General features: G+C 37.1%; 1 protein-coding gene across 1 annotated transcript in view; it reads right to left on the reverse strand.

Annotated features, from left to right (window-relative positions):
- Positions 1-25,936, reverse strand: part of COL27A1 (collagen type XXVII alpha 1 chain) — a 591,531-nt gene that overhangs the window by 442,153 nt on the left and 123,442 nt on the right. Inside the window, exons 6-9 of the mRNA XM_053696152.1 lie at positions 16,561-16,614; positions 13,402-13,455; positions 5,487-5,531; positions 4,587-4,640 (exon numbers count right to left, since the gene is read on the reverse strand). Coding sequence (XP_053552127.1) covers positions 4,587-4,640; positions 5,487-5,531; positions 13,402-13,455; positions 16,561-16,614 — 207 coding nt within the window. The remainder of the gene's footprint in view (positions 1-4,586; positions 4,641-5,486; positions 5,532-13,401; positions 13,456-16,560; positions 16,615-25,936) is intronic.

Raw genomic sequence — 25,936 nt, forward strand, 5'->3', positions numbered from 1 at the left:
TATAATGTAACAGAGTAGAGGTATAATAATATAATGTAACAGAGTAGAGGTATAATAATGTAATGTAACAGAGCAGATGTATAATAATATAATGTAAGAGCAGAGGTATAATAATGTAATTTAACAGAGCAGATGTATAATAATATAATGTAACAGATCAGAGGTGTAATAATGTAATGTAACAGAGCAGAGGTATAATAATGTAATTTAACAAAGCAGAGGTGTAATAATATAATGTAACAGAGCAGATGCATAATAATATAATGTAACAGAGCAGAGGTATAATAATGTAATGTAACAGAGCAGAGATATAATAATATAATGTAACAGAGCAGAGGTATAATAATATAATGTAACCAAGCAGATGTGTAATAATGTAATGTAACAGAACAGAGATATAATAATATAATGTAACAGATCAGAGGTATAATAATGTAATGTAACAGATCAGAGGTATAATAATATAATGTAACAGATCAGAGGTATAATAATGTAATGTAACAGAGCAGAGATATAATAATGTAATGTAACAGAGCAGATGTATAATAATATAATGTAACAGAGGTGTAATAATGTAATGTAACAGAGCAGATGTATAATAATATAATGTAACAGAGCAGAGGTGTAATAATATAATGTAACAGAGCAGAGGTATAATAATATAATTGTACAGAGCAGAGGTATAATAATATAATGGAACAGAGCATAGGTATAATAATGTAATGTAACAGAGCAGAGGTATAATAATATAATGTAACAGATCAGAGGTATAATAATATAATGTGACAGAGCAGAGGTATAATAATATAATGTAACAGAGCAGAGGTATAATAATGTAATGTAACAGAGCAGATGTATAATAATATAATGTAACAGAGCAGAGGTATAATAATGTAATTTAACAGAGCAGATGTATAATAATATAATGTAACAGATCAGAGGTGTAATAATGTAATGTAACAGAGCAGAGGTATAATAATGTAATTTAACAAAGCAGAGGTGTAATAATATAATGTAACAGAGCAGATGCATAATAATATAATGTAACAGAGCAGAGGTATAATAATGTAATGTAACAGAGCAGAGATATAATAATATAATGTAACAGAGCAGAGGTATAATAATGTAATGTAACAGAGCAGAGATATAATAATATAATGTAACAGATCAGAGGTATAATAATGTAATGTAACAGAGCAGATGTATAATAATATAATATAACAAATCAGAGGTATAATAATGTAATGTAAAAGAGCAGAGATATAATAATATAATGTAACAGATCAGAGGTATAATAATGTAATGTAACAGAGCAGAGGTATAATAATATAATGTAACAGATCAGAGGTATAATAATGTAATGTAACAGAGCAGAGATATCATAATGTAATATAACAGAGCAGATGTATAATAATGTAATGTAACAGAGCAGAGGTATAATAATGTAATGTAACAGAGCAGAGGTATAATAATGTAATATAACAGAGCAGAGGTGTAATAATATAATGTAACAGATCAGAGGTATAATAATGTAATGTAACAGAGCAGAGGTATAATAATATAATGTAACAGATCAGAGGTATAATAATGTAATGTAACAGAGCAGAGGTATAATAATGTAATGTAACAGAGCAGAGATATAATAATGTAATATAACAGAGCAGAGGTGTAATAATATAATGTAACAGATCAGAGGTATAATAATGTAATGTAACAGAGCAGAGGTATAATAATATAATGTAACAGATCAGTGGTATAATAATGTAATGTAACAGAGCAGAGGTATAATAATGTAATGTAACAGAGCAGAGGTATAATAATGTAATGTAACAGAGCAGAGGTATAATAATATAATGTAACAGATCAGAGGTATAATAATGTAATGTAACAGAGCAGAGGTATAATAATGTAATGTAACAGAGCAGAGGTATAATAATGTAATGTAACAGAGCAGAGGTATAATAATGTAATGTAACAGAGCAGAGATATAATAATGTAATATAACAGAGCAGAGGTGTAATAATATAATGTAACAGATCAGAGGTATAATAATGTAATGTAACAGAGCAGAGGTATAATAATGTAATGTAACAGAGCAGAGAGAAATCAGTACAAGAAAAAAGGACAATGAGAATAAGACACATTCAGAGATTTAATAATACAATGAATGGAAAAAAAAAGTATAAATAAGTGCAAGGTAATCAACAGCAATTTATAAATTTAGACATTTATAAGCAAATTGCAGTAAGGGAACAAAGCAAAGCTAGAAATAGCTGCTTCTAAAGTTACTTTCCTACAATTCTGCAAAGACAAAATTCCTTGGTAATATTTGTACCACGTCCCCAGTAAGCCAGAAGTATCTAAAACAAATATTGCTTTGCTTTCATTGTGTTTTTAGGCTGGATGCCTCATGATTAGGGAGCTCAAGAAGATAAAGAGATTTCCTTCTTCTAATGTTACTTTCCATATGTATAATACTGTGCTAGATTCGATGGGAAGGCAAGCAAGTCACTAGGTAAACTGATACCTTAAAACGAAATAGGCATACCACGTGCATGAAAAGAATACGTAGCACAATTTTACCATTTAAACCCGCCTTGTGGTCTTATCAATGTGTGTTCACCCGTTTATGTTAGACACGTAGTTTTGTGTATAATACACGATATACCCTCATGACAAGCTACAGTAACTAAGGTGAATTATTGGCTTCCATTTTAATGTAGTGTTGGGCACTTTCTGGACATTTTTTTTCAACAGTCCAAGGTTTTTTGTTTTCATACGCAAAACTTGACATCCTAACTTGCTATAGATTATTCGCAAAACTTGACATCCTAACTTGCTATAGATTATTCGCAAAACTTGACATACTAACTTGCTATAGATTATTCGCAAAACTTGACATCCTAACTTGCTATAGATTATTCGCAAAACTTGACATCCTAACTTGCTATAGATTATTCGCAAAACTTGACATCCTAACTTGCTATAGATTATTCGCAAAACTTGACATCCTAACTTGCTATAGATTATTACATTTTCAACAAAACATTTTGCTTATCCTATGTAGTAACTGCTTATAAAGCCTTACTATAAAAAACATGTGCTACAATGTGAGGTCACGTGAGCTGAACAACATGTCTGTACACGGACCAAAGACATCTGTAAGAACCCTCACATTGCCCTCAAATCTTAGCGAAGTATGAGATATGAAATGACCAAATATGGCATCAACATACCAAGGTTGTGCAGTGAGGGTCGAAGACAGATCCAAATGGGGAAGAAGGCGACCTATTATGGCATTTGGCTCTTTTCGGAGACAGATTTATTCTTGTGAAAGATCCGAATGGGGAAGAAGGCGGCCTATCATGGCATTTGGCTCTTTTCAGACAGATTTATTCTTGTGAAAGTTCAACAGACTAATATTAGTGCAAATCCGATCTAAGTGTGTTGAACTTTCACAAGAATAAATTCAGCTCCAGAAAGAGCCGATTGCCAAGAGCAGTTGCCTTCTTCCACATTCAGATCCTAACTAAGTATCGGAATGCACATGTCTAGTTTCAGAAAGCCAATTAATGGTGCCAACATGTAGATTTGCCCATGCATGGATATCCCAAAAATCTGGCTTGTGTCCAGTTATTTAGGATAAACATTGGATAGCCCAGTTATACATTCATTGTATAACCAGCTGATAAGTGTGTAACAGCTGTCTTTTTTTAGTACGAAACATTTCACAAACACCACAAACTTACGTTTACATGAAGATGATTTTCAAAGCATTTGTATGAGTGGTACAATACAAAGGCTTTTATAGAGAATACAGAGCAGAATTAACACATGATCACAGTGTATGAGAAGCCCTCGCCACTGGTTTGTTTGTTCAAGCTTAAATTGACATGAAATCTTTTAACGATTCAGAGTGTGTGATTTTAATCAACATTCCAATTTACTTCTATTATCTCATTTGCATTGTTCTCTTGATATCCTTTGTTTAAACAGCAGTAATGCACTATTAGGAGTTACCTAAATGCATTGGGTGAGCCAATAACACGAGGCCTATATGTTCAGCCACCAATCAGCAGCTCCTGAGCCTACCTAGCTATCCTTTCCAACAAAGGATACCAAGAGAACAAAACAAATTAGATAGCAGAAGTAAATTGTGTAACCCCTTAACGACCACAACGTTACTGGTTGGTAAGGTTATTTTTTTTTAGGTTATAATAGTGCTGGTGGCGAAACATCGCTATTAAAAATGCAAGCCCCATAGAAAGACCAGCAACGAACAGGATACGTCTCTGGTCCTTAAGGGGTTAAAATCTATCTGAATCATGAAAGAAAACATTTGCGTTTCATGTCCTTTTTTCATTCTTAATTTTTCCTTTAAAATAACGGTTTTGGGTTTTTTTGGGTTTTGATTATTTCAACCAGATTAAAAAACCCCAAAGACACAACTCGGTTTTCAGCCGAGTTTAAACTGTAAACTAACTGACCAAATGCAATAGGACAATTGATGAATTTATACAGTTATATCTACCTGCATACCCAAACCCTGACGTAACCTGCTCACAGCATGGTAAGATTTACTGCACCTGCCTGCCAGGATAACCTTTGGCTCCTGGGTTTCCATTCGGTCCACGCTCACCCTGCAAGAGAGACATAGAAAAAGTCTAATGTTTTGTTACCACAAAGCCTAGGATATTTGAAGAAATTAAACCATGTATCTTTTTCTATCACCTTCATAAACATTTTGTCTTTAGCCCCAATAAAATACTAACATGTGCCCCTTTAAGAGCTCCCAGCTTTCCCTTTATCTGTAACACATGGTTCTGTTTGACTCCAACACTTTATGCCAAACTGCTCTAAAGAGCTGATGGTTACAACTTCCCTCAAAAACAAACTGACTATTCATTTCCCTCTCTGTGCAGCCGCAGTTTATTTAAACACAGAGAAAGCGGGAACAAGAGTGTTACAGTATAACTAGTAATCCCTTCACTGCCACAAGGCTAAAATGTGTGTCATAGAGAGCTAAAGGGTTAATTTACTGGATTCTGGATCTTTTTTTCATTTAAATTCCTACTCCTCCCTGCTAAACTAAATTTAACCCATCATTTGTAAGATTTAAGAGATTAAAATGTATTGGTTCACAAAAATATGAGATTCATTTCTTCTGCAATATCACATCTGTCTGCCTAGTTTTCAGGCAGCTAAATGCTACACATCAACCCCCTTTTGTAAGGCGTCAGAGATTTTAGGGCAAACATCTGTGGGGTCTAGCATAATGTAAGGCAAATTAAAGCACTACAGGGCAAGGGTTAAAATAGTTAATAAAAATGTAGAGACTGATATATTGTTATGGGTTTAGGCCAATGGGTTTTAAACTATATCTAAGTTTTTTCTGATGAACCAACAAAATAGCTATATCTCTAGTTATTGCATTTGATTGTTGGATGGGAGGAGATGTAGAGATGTCTATGATAAGGAACACTTACCGGTTCACCAGGATGACCGCGAGGTCCGGGGTAACCTTTCTGTCCCTGGAATATAGAAATTCACATAAAACCAATTAGCAGTAATCAAAGGAGCACATATAATATATTAAAGGGGCATGATACCCAAATGAAACACTTGAAAGTAATGCAGCATAGCTGTTAAAAGCTGACTAGAAAATATCACCTGAACAGCTCCATATAAAAAAGAAAGATATTTTACCTCAAAATGTCCTAATTATTAACACCCCATTGTAAAGGGATTTAAGCAGCAAATCAGTATGCCTGTCCCGGGACTTGCAAGGGAGCGTGCCTCATGCACACTCATGTTATTTCCCGATTCAGTTTAAGGAAGTTTACTATGAAATCTCACGAGATCACAGTAAAACAGTTCATAACCTCAGCACTCTTGATTCTGATTGGCTGCTGTTCATTTCTTCCCTTTTTCTTTAACCTGCAGCTGGGCAGTAACTGAAAGATAACTTTTTTACAGAACACTTACTCTGGTGAGCCAAGGAAACTGTGAGGTAAAATATCTTCCTTTTTTACCTAGAGATGCTCAGGTGATATTTTCCTGTCAGCTTTTTACAGTTATGCTGCATCACTTTTAGCATACAAGCATTATGTTCCTTTAAATAGTGATTAGAAAAGAAATATCATTTGTCAATCATGGTGCAAACAGATTAGATTAGTCTGTCCAGATGCAATCACTGACTGCACTGGCCTTGCCGTTTGTCCCAGATATCACAAGAGAGAAACTGTATACTAAAGTAGGTCAATGGTCACCTACCTGTTAGATTTATCTCTAAATGTACCACCTGGTAGCGTTAATATGTTGTACTGATCTATTCTGTTGACTGGAGGCTTAGCTCTATAAAAATCTTTATACGTTTATTAGAAATAATGTATTGTGATGACAGGTTACAAAGTACAGGTGGAAGCCAACTGCAAACAGTTAATAGAATATATGATATGTGAATATGGGTATTAAGAAAAGGAGAATCAAATATTTTGTTCATAACTTATGCTCTAAAGATAAGACTTGCATCACTAACAACGATATAGCTGATACTATTAGACATTATACTAAACTGTAGTCTTCTTGCTCCGATCTTCAATCAATCACCGATCCTCTACCCGGTCTAAGTACATTCAACAAATACCTACGCCCAAATTATTGGTAGATGACAGGAAAGCCTTAGAGGCCCCTAACACTGTGTTGGAAGTACTGGACGCCATTAAAACTTTTCCAGCAGGTAAAGCCTCAGGTCCTGATGGCTTTACAACTCACTATTTCTCACAATTCAAAGGTATAATCGCAACACCTCTTACTGACATGTTAGCTCTACTGATCACCACCACCGATTCCCAGAATCTATGTTGTAGGCCCATATAGTTGTAATTCCAAAGCCTGATAAATCTCCAATATTTCCACAAAACTATCAACCAAAATCAACGATCAATACACAAACAAAATTCTCCCTCATCTGGTTCACCCCAAACTAACATTGTACAGACCAAAAGAAAAAGGTGGGCTGGGAGTTCCAAATTTACTATCCTATTAATGCCATTCACTTGTCTCACATCTTCCAATGGCACAGCCATTCGCAAGATAAAATATGGAAGAGCCTGGACGAAGACCTACTACTAAATATATTGGGGACCAATGCTGGCTAACTGCAAAAGATAGAAATGTTAATGATCTCTAATGACCTTATATTTGGAACTTTGCATCATAAATTCCCCTCCTTATCGTCAACTCCATCACCTTTTACGCTCTCCTGAGCTCCCAAAACATTGTTTTTACGCACTTGACTTCAGGAATTTGACTTGAGGATGAGATCACGGATGCCCCTGTTCGCAAAGTATTTACTGGTAATTCACTAGAAACATTTGATGAACTAAAAGAAGCATACCCACGTCTTGTTTTCTCCTGGTTTTCCTATTTTGAATTACGCCACTATATTTTTACTAATGAAGAATTTTGTCAAACCGCTAACATTTTTTGAAACACAATGGACCAAATGCACCCTGTTGAAGGGAACAATTTATATTTCCTATAAAATATTACTATTTTTACTCGTCCCAACCTCTCCCTTCTTATACCTTGTCATGGAGTAATGAGCTTATCAATGGCAACAAATCTTTTTTGTCCACTAAGAAATCTTCAATATCAGTTCACGCCTTAGAAACCAATTTTAAGATACTGTTGGGGTGGTATTAGAAACCCCTCAGTTTCTGGACGTTGCTGGTTAGAGTGTGGAGAGGAAGGTACCCTTGGTCATATTTGGTGGGATTGAGGGGTTCTCCAGCCATGCTGGTCATATGGAATCTATACTAAACTGTTTCATCGATCCTTCTCCATTGGTCTTCCTGCTCAACTACCCCCCCAAAAACACATGTCAATACAAAAGCACCCTGTTTAAAATAATGTAAAATTGTGCAAAACATTTTATCCCTCGCTATTGGAAACGTCCACAGCATGAAATTTTAAAAGACACTCTTGATTCTGATTGGCTGCTGTTCATTTCTTCCCTTTTTCTTTAACCTGCAGCTGGGCAGTAACTGAAAGATAACTTTTTTACAGAACACTTACTCTGGTGAGCCAAGGAAACTGTGAGGTAAAATATCTTCCTTTTTTACCTAGAGATGCTCAGGTGATATTTTCCTGTCAGCTTTTTACAGTTATGCTGCATCACTTTTAGCATACAAGCATTATGTTCCTTTAAATAGTGATTAGAAAAGAAATATCATTTGTCAATCATGGTGCAAACAGATTAGATTAGTCTGTCCAGATGCAATCACTGACTGCACTGGCCTTGCCGTTTGTCCCAGATATCACAAGAGAGAAACTGTATACTAAAGTAGGTCAATGGTCACCTACCTGTTAGATTTATCTCTAAATGTACCACCTGGTAGCGTTAATATGTTGTACTGATCTATTCTGTTGACTGGAGGCTTAGCTCTATAAAAATCTTTATACGTTTATTAGAAATAATGTATTGTGATGACAGGTTACAAAGTACAGGTGGAAGCCAACTGCAAACAGTTAATAGAATATATGATATGTGAATATGGGTATTAAGAAAAGGAGAATCAAATATTTTGTTCATTCCTTATGCTCTAAAGATAAGACTTGCATCACTAACAACGATATAGCTGATACTATTAGACATTATACTAAACTGTAGTCTTCTTGCTCCGATCTTCAATCAATCACCGATCCTCTACCCGGTCTGAGTACATTCAACAAATACCTACGCCCAAATTATTGGTAGATGACAGGAAAGCCTTAGAGGCCCCTAACACTGTGTTGGAAGTACTGGACGCCATTAAAACTTTTCCAGCAGGTAAAGCCTCAGGTCCTGATGGCTTTACAACTCACTATTTCTCACAATTCAAAGGTATAATCGCAACACCTCTTACTGACATGTTAGCTCTACTGATCACCACCACCGATTCCCAGAATCTATGTTGTAGGCCCATATAGTTGTAATTCCAAAGCCTGATAAATCTCCAATATTTCCACAAAACTATCAACCAAAATCAACGATCAATACACAAACAAAATTCTCCCTCATCTGGTTCACCCCAAACTAACATTGTACAGACCAAAAGAAAAAGGTGGGCTGGGAGTTCCAAATTTACTATCCTATTAATGCCATTCACTTGTCTCACATCTTCCAATGGCACAGCCATTCGCAAGATAAAATATGAGAGAGCCTGGACGAAGACCTACTACTAAAAATATTGGGGACCAATGCTGGCTAACTGCAAAAGATAGAAATGTTAATGATCTCTAATGACCTTATATTTGGAACTTTGCATCATAAATTCCCCTCCTTATCGTCAACTCCATCACCTTTTACGCTCTCCTGAGCTCCCAAAACATTGTTTTTACGCACTTGACTTCAGGAATTTGACTTGAGGATGAGATCACGGATGCCCCTGTTCGCAAAGTATTTACTGGTAATTCACTAGAAACATTTGATGAACTAAAAGAAGCATACCCACGTCTTGTTTTCTCCTGGTTTTCCTATTTTGAATTACGCCACTATATTTTTACTAATGAAGAATTTTGTCAAACCGCTAACATTTTTTGAAACACAATGGACCAAATGCACCCTGTTGAAGGGAACAATTTAAATTTCCTATAAAATATTACTATTTTTACTCGTCCCAACCTCTCCCTTCTTATACCTTGTCATGGAGTAATGAGCTTATCAATGGCAACAAATCTTTTTTGTCCACTAAGAAATCTTCAATATCAGTTCACGCCTTAGAAACCAATTTTAAGATACTGTTGGGGTGGTATTAGAAACCCCTCAGTTTCTGGACGTTGCTGATTAGAGTGTGGAGAGGAAGGTACCCTTGGTCATATTTGGTGGGATTGAGGGGTTCTCCAGCCATGCTGGTCATATGGAATCTATACTAAACTGTTTCATCGATCCTTCTCCATTGGTCTTCCTGCTCAACTACCCCCCAAAAACACATGTCAATACAAAAGCACCCTGTTTAAAATAATGTAAAATTGTGCAAAACATTTTATCCCTCGCTATTGGAAACGTCCACAGCATGAAATTTTAAAAGACACTTTTAAATTGACTTCTATTTTCAAATGTGCTTTGTTCTCCTGGTATCCCTTGTTGAAAAAGAATAAGCACATATCCTACACTAGTGGGAGCTAGTTGCTTATTGGCGTCTGCATACATTTCATTGTCTCTTGTGATTGGCTAACTAGTTGTGTTCAGCTAGCTGTCAGCAGTGCAATTCTGTTCCTTCAGCAAAGAACAACAAGATAATGAAGCAAATTTGATAATAGAAGTAAATTGGAAAGTTGTTTAAAGTGGTATGTTCTATCCAAATAATGAAATAAACTTTTGGGGTTTCCTGTCCCTTTAATTGGTAATGGGAGGAAAAAAAGAAAGATAAAGGTGCTAGTGACTCTTCTACAGGGTCTGACACTAGAGGAGGCTTGGGCAGTGAAACAAGGATTAACCAGAATTTAATTCACCAATCCTAGTAAGCTTCCCACATATGTTCATGCATATGTCCCCAGACCATTTGAATCCCGTTTGTCCCTTTATGGATCAGCCCTTAAACACATCAGCTAGAGGGTGGTTCTGTCTGGTATCAGTTTTGTTTAATTGGTGGCTAAATGTAGCCACCAATAAGCAAGCACTATCCAGGGTGCTGAACCTAAAATGGGCCGGCTCCTACGCTTTACATTCTTGCTTTTTAAATAAACAGAAAAATAAAAAAAAACTAACACTAGAGCCCCAAATAGATATTCACGGGTCCTGAAGTCCGGCAGAGAAGATATTCTGCCAGGCGGGTCCATCTTTTTCATCCACAGCAAAGGCAGCGCGGATTGGAGATGCAGATCAGTGCTTCCAGATGTGGCGATCCTCCGAGGCGACAAAGGTCCTTAGTTACGGTTGGCGGTGGTACTTCTCGGCGGCGTGGAGGTTCCTCTTCATGCGATCGTTCGTTGCACACTGATGATTAAATCCAAAGTAACCCATATTTATTGGGGTACCTTGCATTCCTATTGGCTGACATTTTCACATCGGCCAATAGGATGAGAGCAAGTGAAATCTTATTGGCTGGTGAAGAGCCAATAGGATTTCACTTGCTCTCATCCTATTGGCTGTTCACCAGCCAATAAGATTTCACTTGCTCTCATCCTATTGGCTGCTGAACAGCCAATAGGATGAGAGCAAGTGAAATCCTATTGGCTGTTCACCAACCAATAAGATTTCACTTGCGCTCATTCTATTGGCTGATGTGAAAATGTCAGCCAATAGGAATGCAAGGTACCCCAATAAATATGGGGTACCTTGGATTTAATTTTCAGTGTGTGGCAGACGATCGCATGAAGAGGAACCTCCATGCCTCCGAGGAGCACCGCCACCGGGGACCGCTGCCACCAAGCACCATCGCCACATCTGTAAACACAGCTCCGCCCACTGATTGTCATCCAAACAGATGCTGACTGGCTTCCGTTGTTTGGTAATAATCTACCTCTGAATAGAAAGGATTGTTCTGAGACCGGCTCCCCAGAGTACATAACCAGGGCACGCATGGCTACACCGCTAGTCAGAGGGATCCCAGGACCATTGCAGAGAACCACTACGGTGTAAGTAAAATTGAACACCTTTAATGTGGCTCTCTGCTTGTTTTTGATTTTGACTCCATTCTCGTTCCAGCTTCCTTCTGACATTGGAAGAAATCCGTTTGGAAATCCTTTCTGCTCCATCTGGATCGTCGTATTTCCATTCATCTCTTTGTTTTTATATGTTTTTATTTTCTTGTTATATCGATTGTGTGTAGATACTGCGCTTTTGTTATTGTATTATTCATTTGTTGTTTTAAATACGCCTGATCAGCGTATTTTTAGTGTTTTCATTTTTTGCTATTAACTCTTTTGTGCTATTAACTTATTGTAATAAATTAGTTTTTATACTATCTGATCTGATTAAATCATTCTCTTTGGGACATATTGGTTTATGTTAACCCCTTGTGTTGGATTTGACATTGGTCATATATTGCAACAAATTTGCTAAATTAAGCTGTTTTTTAACAGCGCTGTGGGTCCTTTTTTTCTTTTGAAATAGGTTATTAATTTAGTGTGTTGTAAACACAGCGCCGCCTTCGCTGTGGATAAAGATGTTGGATCCGCCTGGAAGAAGACCTTCTTCACCGGACTTCAGGACATCTAGAAACACCGCTCTGAATCTCCGCTCTGCGCCGCCTTCGCTGTGGATGAAGATGATGGAACCGCCTGGAAGAAGACCTTCTCAGCTGGACTTCAGGACCCCGTGAGTATCTATTTGGGGCTTTAGTATTAGGTTTTTTTTCAAAATTTTGGGTGTTTTTTTGTTTTTTTTAACAGGGTTTTTTTGGGCTTTCTTAAGAGAGCTAAATGTCCTTTTAAGGGTAGTGAAAAAGAGCTAAATGCCCTTTTAAGGGCAATGCCGATACAAATGCTCTTTTCAGGGCAATGGGTAGTTTAGTTTTTTTTAGTGTTAGTTTTTTTTTATTTTGGGGGGTTGGTGGGGGGGGGGGTTACTGTTAGGGGGACTTTGTTTACTGCAATGCCCTACAAAAAGCCCTTTTAAGGGCTATTGGTAGTTTAGCATTAGATTAGGGGGTGTTTTTAATTTTGGAGGGCTTTTTTATTTTCATAGGGATTAGGTTTAATTTTTTTATTTTGGATAATGTGTTTATTTTTTTCTGTACCTCTATTTTTTATTTTTTGTATTTACAACATATAGACTACCCTCTGGGCAGGCTTACAAACTAGTCTATTAATAAACAACTTATAAGACTGCAGCATACAGCCATAAAACTAAAATCCAGTGGATATACACACCGCTGGAACTCGTGGTTCTCATGCTATTTGAAGCTATGGGTCACGGTTGGTAAACTTATGTTAACCCATTTTGAGATAAAACAGATGTTTAGTAAGAGCGTATAATGCACACCGTTCTATTTCAATGTCTGCACATATTATATCAAAGTCCATATCAAACAACACCCACAAGTTTCTCGGCAGCATCTCAAAGAGAACATTTCAAAATGTACTACAGGAATTTGTGTTTTGGAAAATGCATTTTTTCCGAACGAAGAAAAATAATTTCATATAGAAATCTGAAGATGACACTTAAAAGCTTATGGGATGAAACATTTTAATTTATAAATCTGTTGCTTAATTTAAAGGTTTCACAATCTACTAAAACCGTTTACAGAAAAATTGTGAGCAAGAAGCTTTCACCACAAAAATGTGTCTTGTCTATATGAGATTACTACTATATCAGACTATTTCCTGATACACAGCTTACAATGGGATACACAAACATAATTTTGCTGCAAGAGGCAACAGATTTTTTAGCCAGGCCCGTTAACCATTACTCACCTTCCGACCTAGTGGCCCCGGAAGTCCTGTTAAGCCAGGCAAACCAGGATCCCCCTGTAAGAAAATTATTTACATGTGATTTTGGTCATTTAACTGGCATAAAGAGTGCTAGGCCCTTGCATTTAAGTTTTCTTCACATTCAACACATCTATTCTGGAGACAGATCCGGGCACATAATTGAAATAAGGATTTAAAGGGGCTGGCATTTGGCTTCAGAGGAGAATTGATCAACTGGCAGTACAAAGGCCCTTCATGCCCAATGCTCCTCACCGGATTAGGACAGAAAGTCCTATTATCCTCTTTAGAAGACACAGAGGCCTCTATTTATGAAAGGTCTTGCGGACCTGATCCGACAGTGCGGATCAAGTCCGCAAGACCTCGCTAGCAGGGAGGTGTCAATCAACCCGATAGTACTCGATCGGGTTGATTTCTGGCGTTTCCTGTCCGCCTGCTCAGAGCAGGCGGACACGGTTATGGCCGCAAGTCTGCAGGGATCTTTAGACCGCTGCTTCATAACTTGTGTTTCTGGCGAGTCTGAAGCTTAATAAGATAGGCCCCCTAGACTCCTTCTAAAAACTCTCTTTCCCCACACATGTCCCATATAGAGGATTAAACCACCTTTTGAAATCATATGTGGGCTTTAAAAGATACTGGCTGGTCATCATTGGCTATGACCTCACTAACCTAGTATAGACAACTCTGCTGTGAAGAGCAGCCAGAAGAGTTGTGATCAATAAACTTCCACTGAGTACTAACAAATTAAAGGGACATAATACTCATATGCTAAATCACTTGAAACTGATGCAGTATAACTGTAAAAAGCTGACAAGAAAATATCACCTGAGCATCTCTATGCAAAAAAGAAAAGATATTTTACCTCAAAATGTCTTCGGCTCTGTGAACAGTTATACTTCAGCTGCTGTCCAGCTTCAAGTTGAAATAAAAAGAAAATCAAAACAATAGCCAATCAGCATCAGAAGTGCTGAGGGTCATGCTTTGTTTTGCTGTGATCTCATGAGATTTCATTGAAATCTTGTGAGATTTCATAGTAAACTTTCTTAAACTGAATAGGGAAATAACACAAGTGTGCCTGTACATGACAGATGCACACTCCCTTGCAAATCTTTGGACTAGCATCCTGATTGGCGGCTTAACGTCTCTTTACAGTGGGGTGTGAATATTTAGGAAAGAAAGTTTGAGGTAAAATATCTTCCTTTTTTACATAGAGATGTTCAGGTGATATTTTCTAGTCAGCGTTTTACAGCTATACTGCACCATTTTGCTGCACTACTTTCATGTGCTTCAACCTTTGGATATCATGTCCCTTTAATGTCAGGTTCATTCACCCCTTAAAGACCAGATTATTATGTGCCAATTTTCAGTTAATATATATATATATATATATATATATATATATATATATATATAAAATTAATCTATAAAAACTATATATTTTTGTGCATAAAAGGGCTTTCAGTGGAAATAAGTCTCAACAAGCTGTGTGTACAGTTTTTCTCCCCTTTAATTTGTTCTAAATGATCCATTTTACCTTCTGGAGTGTATTAAATAGTTTTTTTTCAAATAGCTGATTTTGCCTGTGGTATCCCTACCTATACTGAACATTTCTATACTTAAGTATAAGCTATTGAAAAGCTATGTAAACTAGCCAGCAGAAGAAATGTCACTCCCAGTGTGGGTTGGAAGAGATAGGTAATAAAATGTTCATTCCCATTGTTCTCTCTAGGTATTGGGCTTTGGTATTCAGACAAAGATAATATATAGATGCATGTATGTGTACAGAAACTGATAAAATAAAAAATATAGGATTTCCCTACAAGCTGAGACCATATTAATGGGCTGTGGTTTTAAATAACAAAACCTGTCATTCATGTACAAAAATAAACATTTTATACTCTGCAGCTGGTATAACAAGTCATTGCAAAAACATTAAGGTTTTTCCTTTTTACAGTACAATGTTCCTTTAAGACAACTACATAAAACAATCTTTAACCAAATTTATTATCATATTCCTCAAAAACCTGTAGCTAATCAACTGTAGAAAACAATATCAAAATTTGTTCATTTTCATCTTCTCAGTCAGCATCTAACAATGTTCACGTGTATCTGCATTGCAACAGGACTAGTATATACACATCCATATGGTTTAAAGTGTTAAAAATAATCATTATCATTCATTATGATGCTTAGTATTATTGTAAAGGGAATGCAGAGGCAACAAAAAGAATATCTAAAGGTCAGAGAAATAAAATAAAGCTTGTCTCGCTTTAAAAGCTAAACTGATCTGCCGCCCAACACAGCCATAACTGTCACTGTACTATATCACAAACAATTATCTAAGCAGACAAGGTTTCATTGTTAAAGGGACAATGTACACTAGATTTTTATAAATGTAATATAAATGTTTTATAGATGATCTATTTATATATCCCATCTGGGAGGTGTTTTTGTGACTAAGTATAGTGTTGCTTATTTTTAATAACATTGTGCTGATTTTCAGACTCTTAACCTAGCCCCAAAGTATTATATGTATACTGATGTCTACAGATTCTAGCTGCTATTGTTTGTATAATCTGTCTTTTAATATGCAGGGAAGGGGGGTGGGGAGAGTGTCTGCTCCCAGCACCTTTCACTGGGTGTCCCAGCCTAACCTCATCAACAGTGCTAAACTGGGAGCTTCTAAGTAAGTTTTTAAAAGGTTTTATACTGGATTTTGATATCAGTATCTGTGCAAATTCTTCTTTATAATAGTGTCTATTACATGCAGTTATATGACAATTGGTGTATACTGTCCCTTTAAAGGGACATGGTGCTCAGGAAATAAACTGCATACTTAATTTTCTGCTAAATAAAACGCATAAAATGGTTATTAAGGTATCTTGAGTAATAAAATGAGGTGATAAAACTCACCCGCATGGGAACCAAAGCATTCACAGCAGACTGTATGAATGGGTATATGGCTCTAAACAAGCTCTGTCAGGGAGGGGGGGTGGGAGATTTATAACATTATCTAACTGCTTACTGTGTTTACAACAGTTTCAGCAGGATAACAACTGCATTGTTATCGTGCGCCTTTAATAAAATAAGTACATTTAATGAAACGGCTTTGGTTAAGAAGCACAGATTAGTGTAAAAGGATACCTTTAATCCGTTCAATGCTTTTCCAGAAGAAATGCCAGGATCACCTTTCTGACCCTAAAAAACAGAAACAATTAAACTTGTTAAATATACAAGAGTTGATTCTCTGACTAACAGCAGGTCAGCATATTACATACTTTCTGAACAATTTATATACACTTAACACAAAGATATACAGGAAATCAGAGCAAGCTGCATTTTTTGTTGTTATTACAAGTTATTTGAATCGTCTCCCAGAAGAGGTCATAATTGCTAATATTGTAAAAAGAGACCGGACAGGGATCCTACAAATAGAGGAACGATCATCACATGTGAACTGATGTCCTTACAGAAACAGACAAGTTAGGCCAGACTGGGTGATGGCTGAGAGAATTTAAAGGGATGTTAAAGGGATATGAAAGTCACATTTTTTCTTTTGTGATTCAGATAGAGCATGCCATTTGAAGCAACTTTCTAATTTACTCATATTATCAATTTTTCTTTGTTCTCTTGGTATCTTTATTTGAAAAACAAGAATATAAAGCTTAGTATCCGGACCATTTTTGGTTCAGAACCTGGGTAGCGATTGTTTATTGGTGGCTAAATGTAGCCATCAATCAGCAAGTGTTACCCAGGGTGCTAAACCAAAAATGGGAGAGTTTATATTAAAGTGATGGTAAATTCATACCAACTGCTCAACATATTTTAAAAGTTCTTATCCTAAATAGCATATCGATATGCTTTTTTAATATTAAAAACATCAGTTTACTGAATAACTTAATTTTTTTTACGGAAACGTTACAGTTTTATATTCAGCCTTTCTCGATAATTTTCTAAGCTACTGCTTTGATTGACATAGGTTTTAGCCAATCATCGGCTCACCATGCGCCCCATGTTAAAAAGTACCTTGCTCTGAGCTCACTAATTGCGATGCAATGCGCATGCGCAACTCTTACGCTACTTGCGCATTTGAAATAGAGAATCCTAAAGCTGATTGATACAAGGAGTAAATTAGAAAGTTGCTTAAAATTGAATCATAAAAGAAAAATATTGGGTTTCATATCGCTTTAACTAACACATTGCTAAGCTAATAAAGTATCAAGCGTATGTATTTCCATAAAAGTTGCTAAAGTCAGGCAGAGTTTTGTCTTCGGCCTCTTTTGCACTCTTGATCTGCTAGCTCTCCCTAACATTAAAGGGACAGTATACTCTAAAATAGTTTCTCCCTTAATGTGTTTACAATTGCATTTTTATCAACTGCAGAGAAAAAGCTCATTTTCATAAATTTTTTAAAGGTTTATTTGTGTACATTAAAGCTCTGATTTTGTGTTTTGAAGCCACAACCTAATAAAATGGGTTGAGCTTGTAGGTATAATCTGATCTTATTACTTTATCACATTGTGTACATATACATGCTTCTTTATCTTATATCTGTCCATAAAACAATCACCAGTACTTGGAGAGAACAATGGAAAATCAACATTTTATTACCTTATCTCTTCTATAACCCACTGGGAGTGTAATTTCTTCTGCTGGCTGTGTTTACAAAGCTTATCTATAGCTTGGACCTGCGGCCACAAACTTTCAGAATAGGTGGGGATACCACATGCTAAATCAACTATTTCAAATGCCAATATAAGGGTAAAGTAGCTACTTGTAAACAATTTAATACACTCCAGCAGGTAAAGTGGATCATTGAGAACAAATTAAAGGGGAGAAAAATTTTGAGTAAACTGTCCCTTTAAGGTTAAGGTAACGTCTGAGACGGCTGCACATATCATAGCCCGACTGGCTGGAAATACCCTTGCGGATTCCTCCATTAGTTAGTAGAGGTGGTGGGATTCTGACAGTAAGCTCTCTAACACAACCCTCATAATGTACATCTCCTCAGTAGCTAAATATGTATTTGAGACTTCTGGAACATAAAGATACATCATGTAGCTGTGCTAGGTCGTTGTTCAGTGTTGTGTAATCTGCTGGCGCTACACACATAAAAAACATAACAGTAATTGAGTGACATTCCTAGTTTTAGCATTGAAAGGGGCCAAGACAGCTGTATACACTATATAACAAACCATATTTAGTAGATAAAGGCCTTGGCTGCCAACAAATGCTAAGATGTATTTGTCACAATGTCAAGGAGATGTCAAGTTTTCAGCAGTCACTCATAGTGTCACATTACACTAATATGTGGCATTGTGACTAAATGAGCAGAGCGTAGGAGATTTAGCTACATCTGTGCAGTTTGTGCACAGTGACTTTTTATCTCAGCATCGAGAGTGGGTGTCACAGACATGTTTACAGCCACAAAGAGAGTATCTTAGAGATGTGTAAAAAGTTCACCAGATTCCTAATATTACATATAATAATCATTTTTTCTTTCATGATTTAGACAGAGCATACAATTTTAAACAACTTTCCATTTTAAAACTATTATTTAATTTACTTCCTTCTCTTGTTATCCTTTCCTGAACGGTTTATCTAGGAAAGCTCATTAGCCGCAAATAACCTAGGTTCTAGCTGCTGAAACTAAAAAGAAAAAGATAATGGTGAGGCATTGCGGTATAAATTTGCAGGTAAAGTAATTAAATGACATATATTTTGTCTCTATCCCAATTTGTTTTATGTCCCTTTAATGCAGGTGTGCGCTATATAAAGTTGCATCATGTGACTGGGAGCTACAAGAGGATACTCTGGCAGCTTATCAATCTGATCCCTTCCTGAAATAGACGTGTTATGTCTGTAATTATAATTTACAATGTTATGTTGGCCGATGAAACTGTGCGCAATTAGAAAGGCACGAGGGACGCTAGAAAAAGGGAAAATTCTACACACAGCTAAGGATCAGATGGTTACATAGCTGCAGAAAGCAGAGGTTGCTCTATTTGTCCAGGGACCAGCAGGTCAGAAATCCCTGTGCAACTTCACACAAGCAAAAACTGTGTATAGCTGCATGGACAGATGATTTGTTTTATTTATCAGCACAGAGAAAGGCAATTCATAAAAAAGTTAATAGAAATCCGCTATAAAGTAGTGCAATGACAGAAGCGCACAGCTTTACCTAAAGTGATCTATCTGTAAAAGCTAACAGGTCTGTCAATAAGACACAGTAGTGCAATGACAGAAGCGCACAGCTTTACCTAATGTGATCTGTATGTAAAAGCTAACAAGTCTGTCAATAAGACACAGTAGTGCAATGACAGAAGCGCACAGCTTTACCTATAGTGATCTGTATGTAAAAGCTAACAAGTCTGTCAATAAGACACAGTAGTGCAATGACAGAAGCGCACAGCTTTACCTAATGTGATCTGTATGTAAAAGCTAACAAGTCTGTCAATAAGACACAGTAGTGCAATGACAGAAGCGCACAGCTTTACCTATAGTGATCTGTATGTAAAAGCTAACAAGTCTGTCAATAAGACACAGTAGTGCAATGACAGAAGCGCACAGCTTTACCTATAGTGATCTGTATGTAAAAGCTAACAAGTCTGTCAATAAGACACAGTAGTGCAATGACAGAAGCGCACAGCTTTACCTATAGTGATCTGCATGTAAAAGCTAACAGGTCTGTCAATAAGACACAGTAGTGCAATGACAGAAGCGCACAGCTTTACCTATAGTGATCTGTCTGTAATAGCTAACAGGTCTGTCAATAAGACACAGTAGTGCAATGACAGAAGCGCACAGCTTTACCAATACTGATCTATCTGTAAAAGCTAACAGGTCTGTCAATAAGACACAGTAGTGCAATGACAGAAGCGCACAGCATTACCTAATGTGATCTATCTGTAAAAGCTAACAGGTCTGTCAATAAGACACAGTAGTGCAATGACAGAAGCGCACAGCTTTACCTAATGTGATCTATCTGTAAAAGCTAACAGGTCTGTCAATAAGACACAGTAGTGCAATGACAGAAGCGCACAGCTTTACCTATAGTTATCTGTATGTAAAAGCTAACAGGTTTGTCAATAAGACAAAGTAGTGAAATGACAGAAGCGCACAGCTTTACCTAATGTGATCTATCTGTAAAAGCTAACAGGTCTGTCAATAAGACACAGTAGTGCAATGACAGAAGCGCACAGCTTTAATATAGATATCTGTATGTAAATGCTAACAGGTCTGTCAATAAGACACAGTAGTGCAATGACAGAAGCGCACAGCTTTACCTATAGTTATCTGTATGTAAAAGCTAACAGGTTTGTCAATAAGACACAGTAGTGCAATGACAGAAGCGCACAGCTTTACCTAATGTGATCTGTATGTAAAAGCTAACAGGTCTGTCAATAAGACACAGTAGTGCAATGACAGAAGCGCACAGCTTTACCTATAGTTATCTGTATGTAAAAGCTAACAGGTTTGTCAATAAGACACAGTAGTGCAATGACAGAAGCGCACAGCTTTACCTAATGTGATCTATCTGTAAAAGCTAACAGGTCTGTCAATAAGACACAGTAGTGCAATGACAGAAGCGCACAGCTTTACCTATAGTTATCTGTATGTAAAAGCTAACAGGTCTGTCAATAAGACACAGTAGTGCAATGACAGAAGCGCACAGCTTTACCTATAGTTATCTGTATGTAAAAGCTAACAGGTTTGTCAATAAGACACAGTAGTGCAATGACAGAAGCGCACAGCATTACCTAATGTGATCTATCTGTAAAAGCTAACAGGTCTGTCAATAAGACACAGTAGTGCAATGACAGAAGCGCACAGCTTTACCTAATGTGATCTATCTGTAAAAGCTAACAGGTCTGTCAATAAGACACAGTAGTGCAATGACAGAAGCGCACAGCTTTACCTAATGTGATCTATCTGTAAAAGCTAACAGGTCTGTCAATAAGACACAGTAGTGCAATGACAGAAGCGCACAGCTTTACCTATAGTTATCTGTATGTAAAAGCTAACAGGTCTGTCAATAAGACACAGTAGTGCAATGACAGAAGCGCACAGCTTTAATATAGATATCTGTATGTAAATGCTAACAGGTCTGTCAATAAGACACAGTAGTGCAATGACAGAAGCGCACAGCTTTACCTATAGTTATCTGTATGTAAAAGCTAACAGGTTTGTCAATAAGACACAGTAGTGCAATGACAGAAGCGCACAGCTTTAACTAATGTGATCTGTATGTAAAAGCTAACAGGTCTGTCAATAAGACACAGTAGTGCAATGACAGAAGCGCACAGCTTTACCTATAGTTATCTGTATGTAAAAGCTAACAGGTTTGTCAATAAGACACAGTAGTGCAATGACAGAAGCGCACAGCTTTACCTAATGTGATCTATCTGTAAAAGCTAACAGGTCTGTCAATAAGACACAGTAGTGCAATGACAGAAGCGCACAGCTTTACCTATAGTTATCTGTATGTAAAAGCTAACAGGTCTGTCAATAAGACACAGTAGTGCAATGACAGAAGCGCACAGCTTTACCTATAGTTATCTGTATGTAAAAGCTAACAGGTTTGTCAATAAGACACAGTAGTGCAATGACAGAAGCGCACAGCATTACCTAATGTGATCTATCTGTAAAAGCTAACAGGTCTGTCAATAAGACACAGTAGTGCAATGACAGAAGCGCACATCTTTACTATAGTTATCTGTATGTAAAAGCTAACAGGTCTGTCAATAAGACACAGTAGTGCAATGACAGAAGCGCACAGCTTTACCTAAAGTGATCTGTATGTAAAAGCTAACAGGTCTGTCAATAAGACACAGTAGTGCAATGACAGAAGCGCACAGCTTTACCTAATGTGATCTATCTGTAAAAGCTAACAGGTTTGTCAATAAGACACAGTAGTGCAATGACAGAAGCGCACAGCATTACCTAAAGTGATCTATCTGTAAAAGCTAACAGGTCTGTCAATAAGACACAGTAGTGCAATGACAGAAGCGCACAGCATTACCTAATGTGATCTATCTGTAAAAGCTAACAGGTCTGTCAATAAGACACAGTAGTGCAATGACAGAAGCGCACAGCATTACCTAAAGTGATCTATCTGTAAAAGCTAACAGGTCTGTCAATAAGACACAGTAGTGCAATGACAGAAGCGCACAGCATTACCTAATGTGATCTATCTGTAAAAGCTAACAGGTCTGTCAATAAGACACAGTAGTGCAATGACAGAAGCGCACAGCTTTACCTAATGTGATCTATCTGTAAAAGCTAACAGGTCTGTCAATAAGACACAGTAGTGCAATGACAGAAGCGCACAGCTTTACCTAATGTGATCTATCTGTAAAAGCTAACAGGTCTGTCAATAAGACACAGTAGAGCAATAAAAGAAGCGCACAGCTTTACTATAGTTATCTGTATGTAAAAGCTAACAGGTCTGTCAATAAGACACAGCAGTGCAATGACAGAAGCGCACAGCTTTACCTATAGTGATCTGTATGTAAAAGCTAACAGGTCTGTCAATAAGACACAGTAGTGCAATGACAGAAGCGCACAGCTTTACCTATAGTTATCTGTATGTAAAAACTAAATGGTCTGTCAATAAGACACAGTAGTGCAATGAAAGAAGCGCACAGCTTTACCTATAGTTATCTGTATGTAAAAGCTAACAGGTCTGTCAATAAGACACAGTAGTGCAATGACAGAAGCGAACAGCTTTACCTAAAGTGATCTATCTGTAAAAGCTAACAGGTCTGTCAATAAGACACAGTAGTGCAATGACAGAAGCGCACAGCTTTACTTATAGTGATCTGTCTGTAAAAGCTAACAGGTCTGTCAATAAGACACAGTAGTGCAATTACAGAAGCGCACAACTTTACCAATAGTGATCTATCTGTAAAAGCTAACAGGTCTGTCAATAAGACACAGTAGTGCAATTACAGAAGTGCACAGCTTTACCTAAAGTGATCTATCTGTAAAAGCTAACAGGTCTTTCAATAAGACACAGTAGTGCAATGACAGAAGTGCACAGCTTTACCTATAGTTATCTATGTAAAAGCTAACAGGTCTGTCAATAAGACACAGTAGTGCAATGACAGAAGCGCACAGTTTTACCTATAGTAATCTGTATGTAAAAGCTAACAGGTCTGTCAATAAGACACAGTAGTGCAATGACAGAAGCGCACAGCTTTACTATAGTTATCTGTATGTAAAAGCTAACAGGTCTGTCAATAAGACACAGTAGTGCAATGACAGAAGCGCACAGCTTTATCTATAGTGATCTGTATGTAAAAGCTAACAGGTCTGTCAATAAGACACAGTAGTGCAATGACAGAAGCGCACAGCTTTACCTAAAGTTATCTATCTGTAAAAGCTAACAGGTCTGTTAATAAGACACAGTAGTGCAATGACAGAAGCGCACCGCTTTATCTATAGTTATCTGTATGTAACAACTAACTGGTCTGTCAATAAGACACAGTAGTGCAATGAAAGAAGCGCACAGCTTTACCTATAGTTATCTGTCTGTAAAAGCTAACAGGTCTGTCAATAAGACACAGTAGTGAAATGACAGAAGCGCACAGCTTTACCTAAAGTGATCTATCTGTAAAAGCTAACAGGTCTGTCAATAAGACACAGTAGTGCAATGACAGAAGCGAACAGCTTTACCTAAAGTGATCTATCTGTAAAAGCTAACAGGTCTGTCAATAAGACACAGTAGTGCAATGACAGAAGCGCACCGCTTTATCTATAGTTATCTGTATGTAAAAGCTAACAGGTCTGTCAATAAGACACAGTAGTGCAATGACAGAAGCGCACAGCTTTATATATAGTGATCTGTATGTAAAAGCTAACAGGTCTGTCAATAAGACACAGTAGTGCAATGACAGAAGCGCACAGCTTTACTTATAGTGATCTGTCTGTAAAAGCTAACAGGTCTGTCAATAAGACACAGTAGTGCAATGACAGAAGCGCACAACTTTACCAATAGTGATCTATCTGTAAAAGCTAACAGGTTTGTCAATAAGACACAGTAGTGCAATTACAGAAGTGCACAGCTTTACCAATACTGATCTATCTGTAAAAGCTAACAGGTCTGTCAATAAGACACAGTAGTGCAATGACATAAGCGTAAAGCTTTACCTAAAGTGATCTATCTGTAAAAGCTAACAGGTCTGTCAATAAGACACAGTAGTGCAATGACAGAAGCGCACAGCTTTACCTAAAGTGATCTATCTGTAAAAGCTAACAGGTCTGTCAATAAGACACAGTAGTGCAATGACAGAAGTGCACAGCTTTACTTATAGTGATCTGTCTGTAAAAGCTAACAGGTCTGTCAATAAGACACAGTAGTGCAATGACAGAAGTGCACAGCTTTACCTGAAGTGATCTATCTGTAAAAGCTAACAGGTCTTTCAATAAGACACAGTAGTGCAATGACAGAAGTGCACAGCTTTACCTATAGTTATCTGTATGTAAAAGCTAACAGGTCTGTCAATAAGACACAGTAGTGCAATGACAGAAGCGCACAGTTTTACCTATAGTAATCTGTATGTAAAAGCTAACAGGTCTGTCAATAAGACACAGTAGTGCAATGACAGAAGCGCACAGCTTTATCTATAGTGATCTGTATGTAAAAGCTAACAGGTCTGTCAATAAGACACAGTAGTGCAATGACAGATGCGCACAGCTTTACCTAAAGTTATCTATCTGTAAAAGCTAACAGGTCTGTCAATAAGACACAGTAGTGCAATGACAGAAGCGCACCGCTTTATCTATAGTTATCTGTATGTAAAAGCTAACAGGTCTGTCAATAAGACACAGAAGTGCAATGACAGAAGCGCACAGCTTTACCTAAAGTGATCTATCTGTAAAAGCTAACAGGTCTGTCAATAAGACACAGTAGTGCAATGACAGAAGCGTACAGCTTTACCTATAGTTATCTTATGTAAAAGCTAACAGGTCTGTCAATAAGACACAGTAGTGCAATGACAGAAGCGCACAGCTTTATATATAGTGATCTGTATGCAAAAGCTAACAGGTCTGTCAATAAGACACAGTAGTGCAATGACAGAAGCGCACAGCTTTATATATAGTGATCTGTATGTAAAAGCTAACGGGTCTGTCAATAAGACACAGTAGTGCAATGACTGAAGCGCACAGCTTTACCTATAGTGATCTGTATGTAAAAGCTAATAGGTCTGTCAATAAGACACAGTAGTGTAATGACAGAAGCACACAGCTTTACTTATAGTTATCTGTATGTAAAAGCTAACAAGTCTGTCAATAAGACACAGTAGTGCAATGACAGAAGTGCACAGCTTTACCTGAAGTGATCTATCTGTAAAAGCTAACAGGTCTTTCAATAAGACACAGTAGTGCAATGACAGAAGTGCACAGCTTTACCTATAGTTATCTGTATGTAAAAGCTAACAGGTCTGTCAATAAGACACAGTAGTGCAATGACAGAAGCGCACAGTTTTACCTATAGTAATCTGTATGTAAAAGCTAA

The sequence above is a fragment of the Bombina bombina genome, chromosome 12, assembly GCF_027579735.1.
Source record: "Bombina bombina isolate aBomBom1 chromosome 12, aBomBom1.pri, whole genome shotgun sequence".
Classification (NCBI taxonomy): domain Eukaryota; kingdom Metazoa; phylum Chordata; class Amphibia; order Anura; family Bombinatoridae; genus Bombina; species Bombina bombina.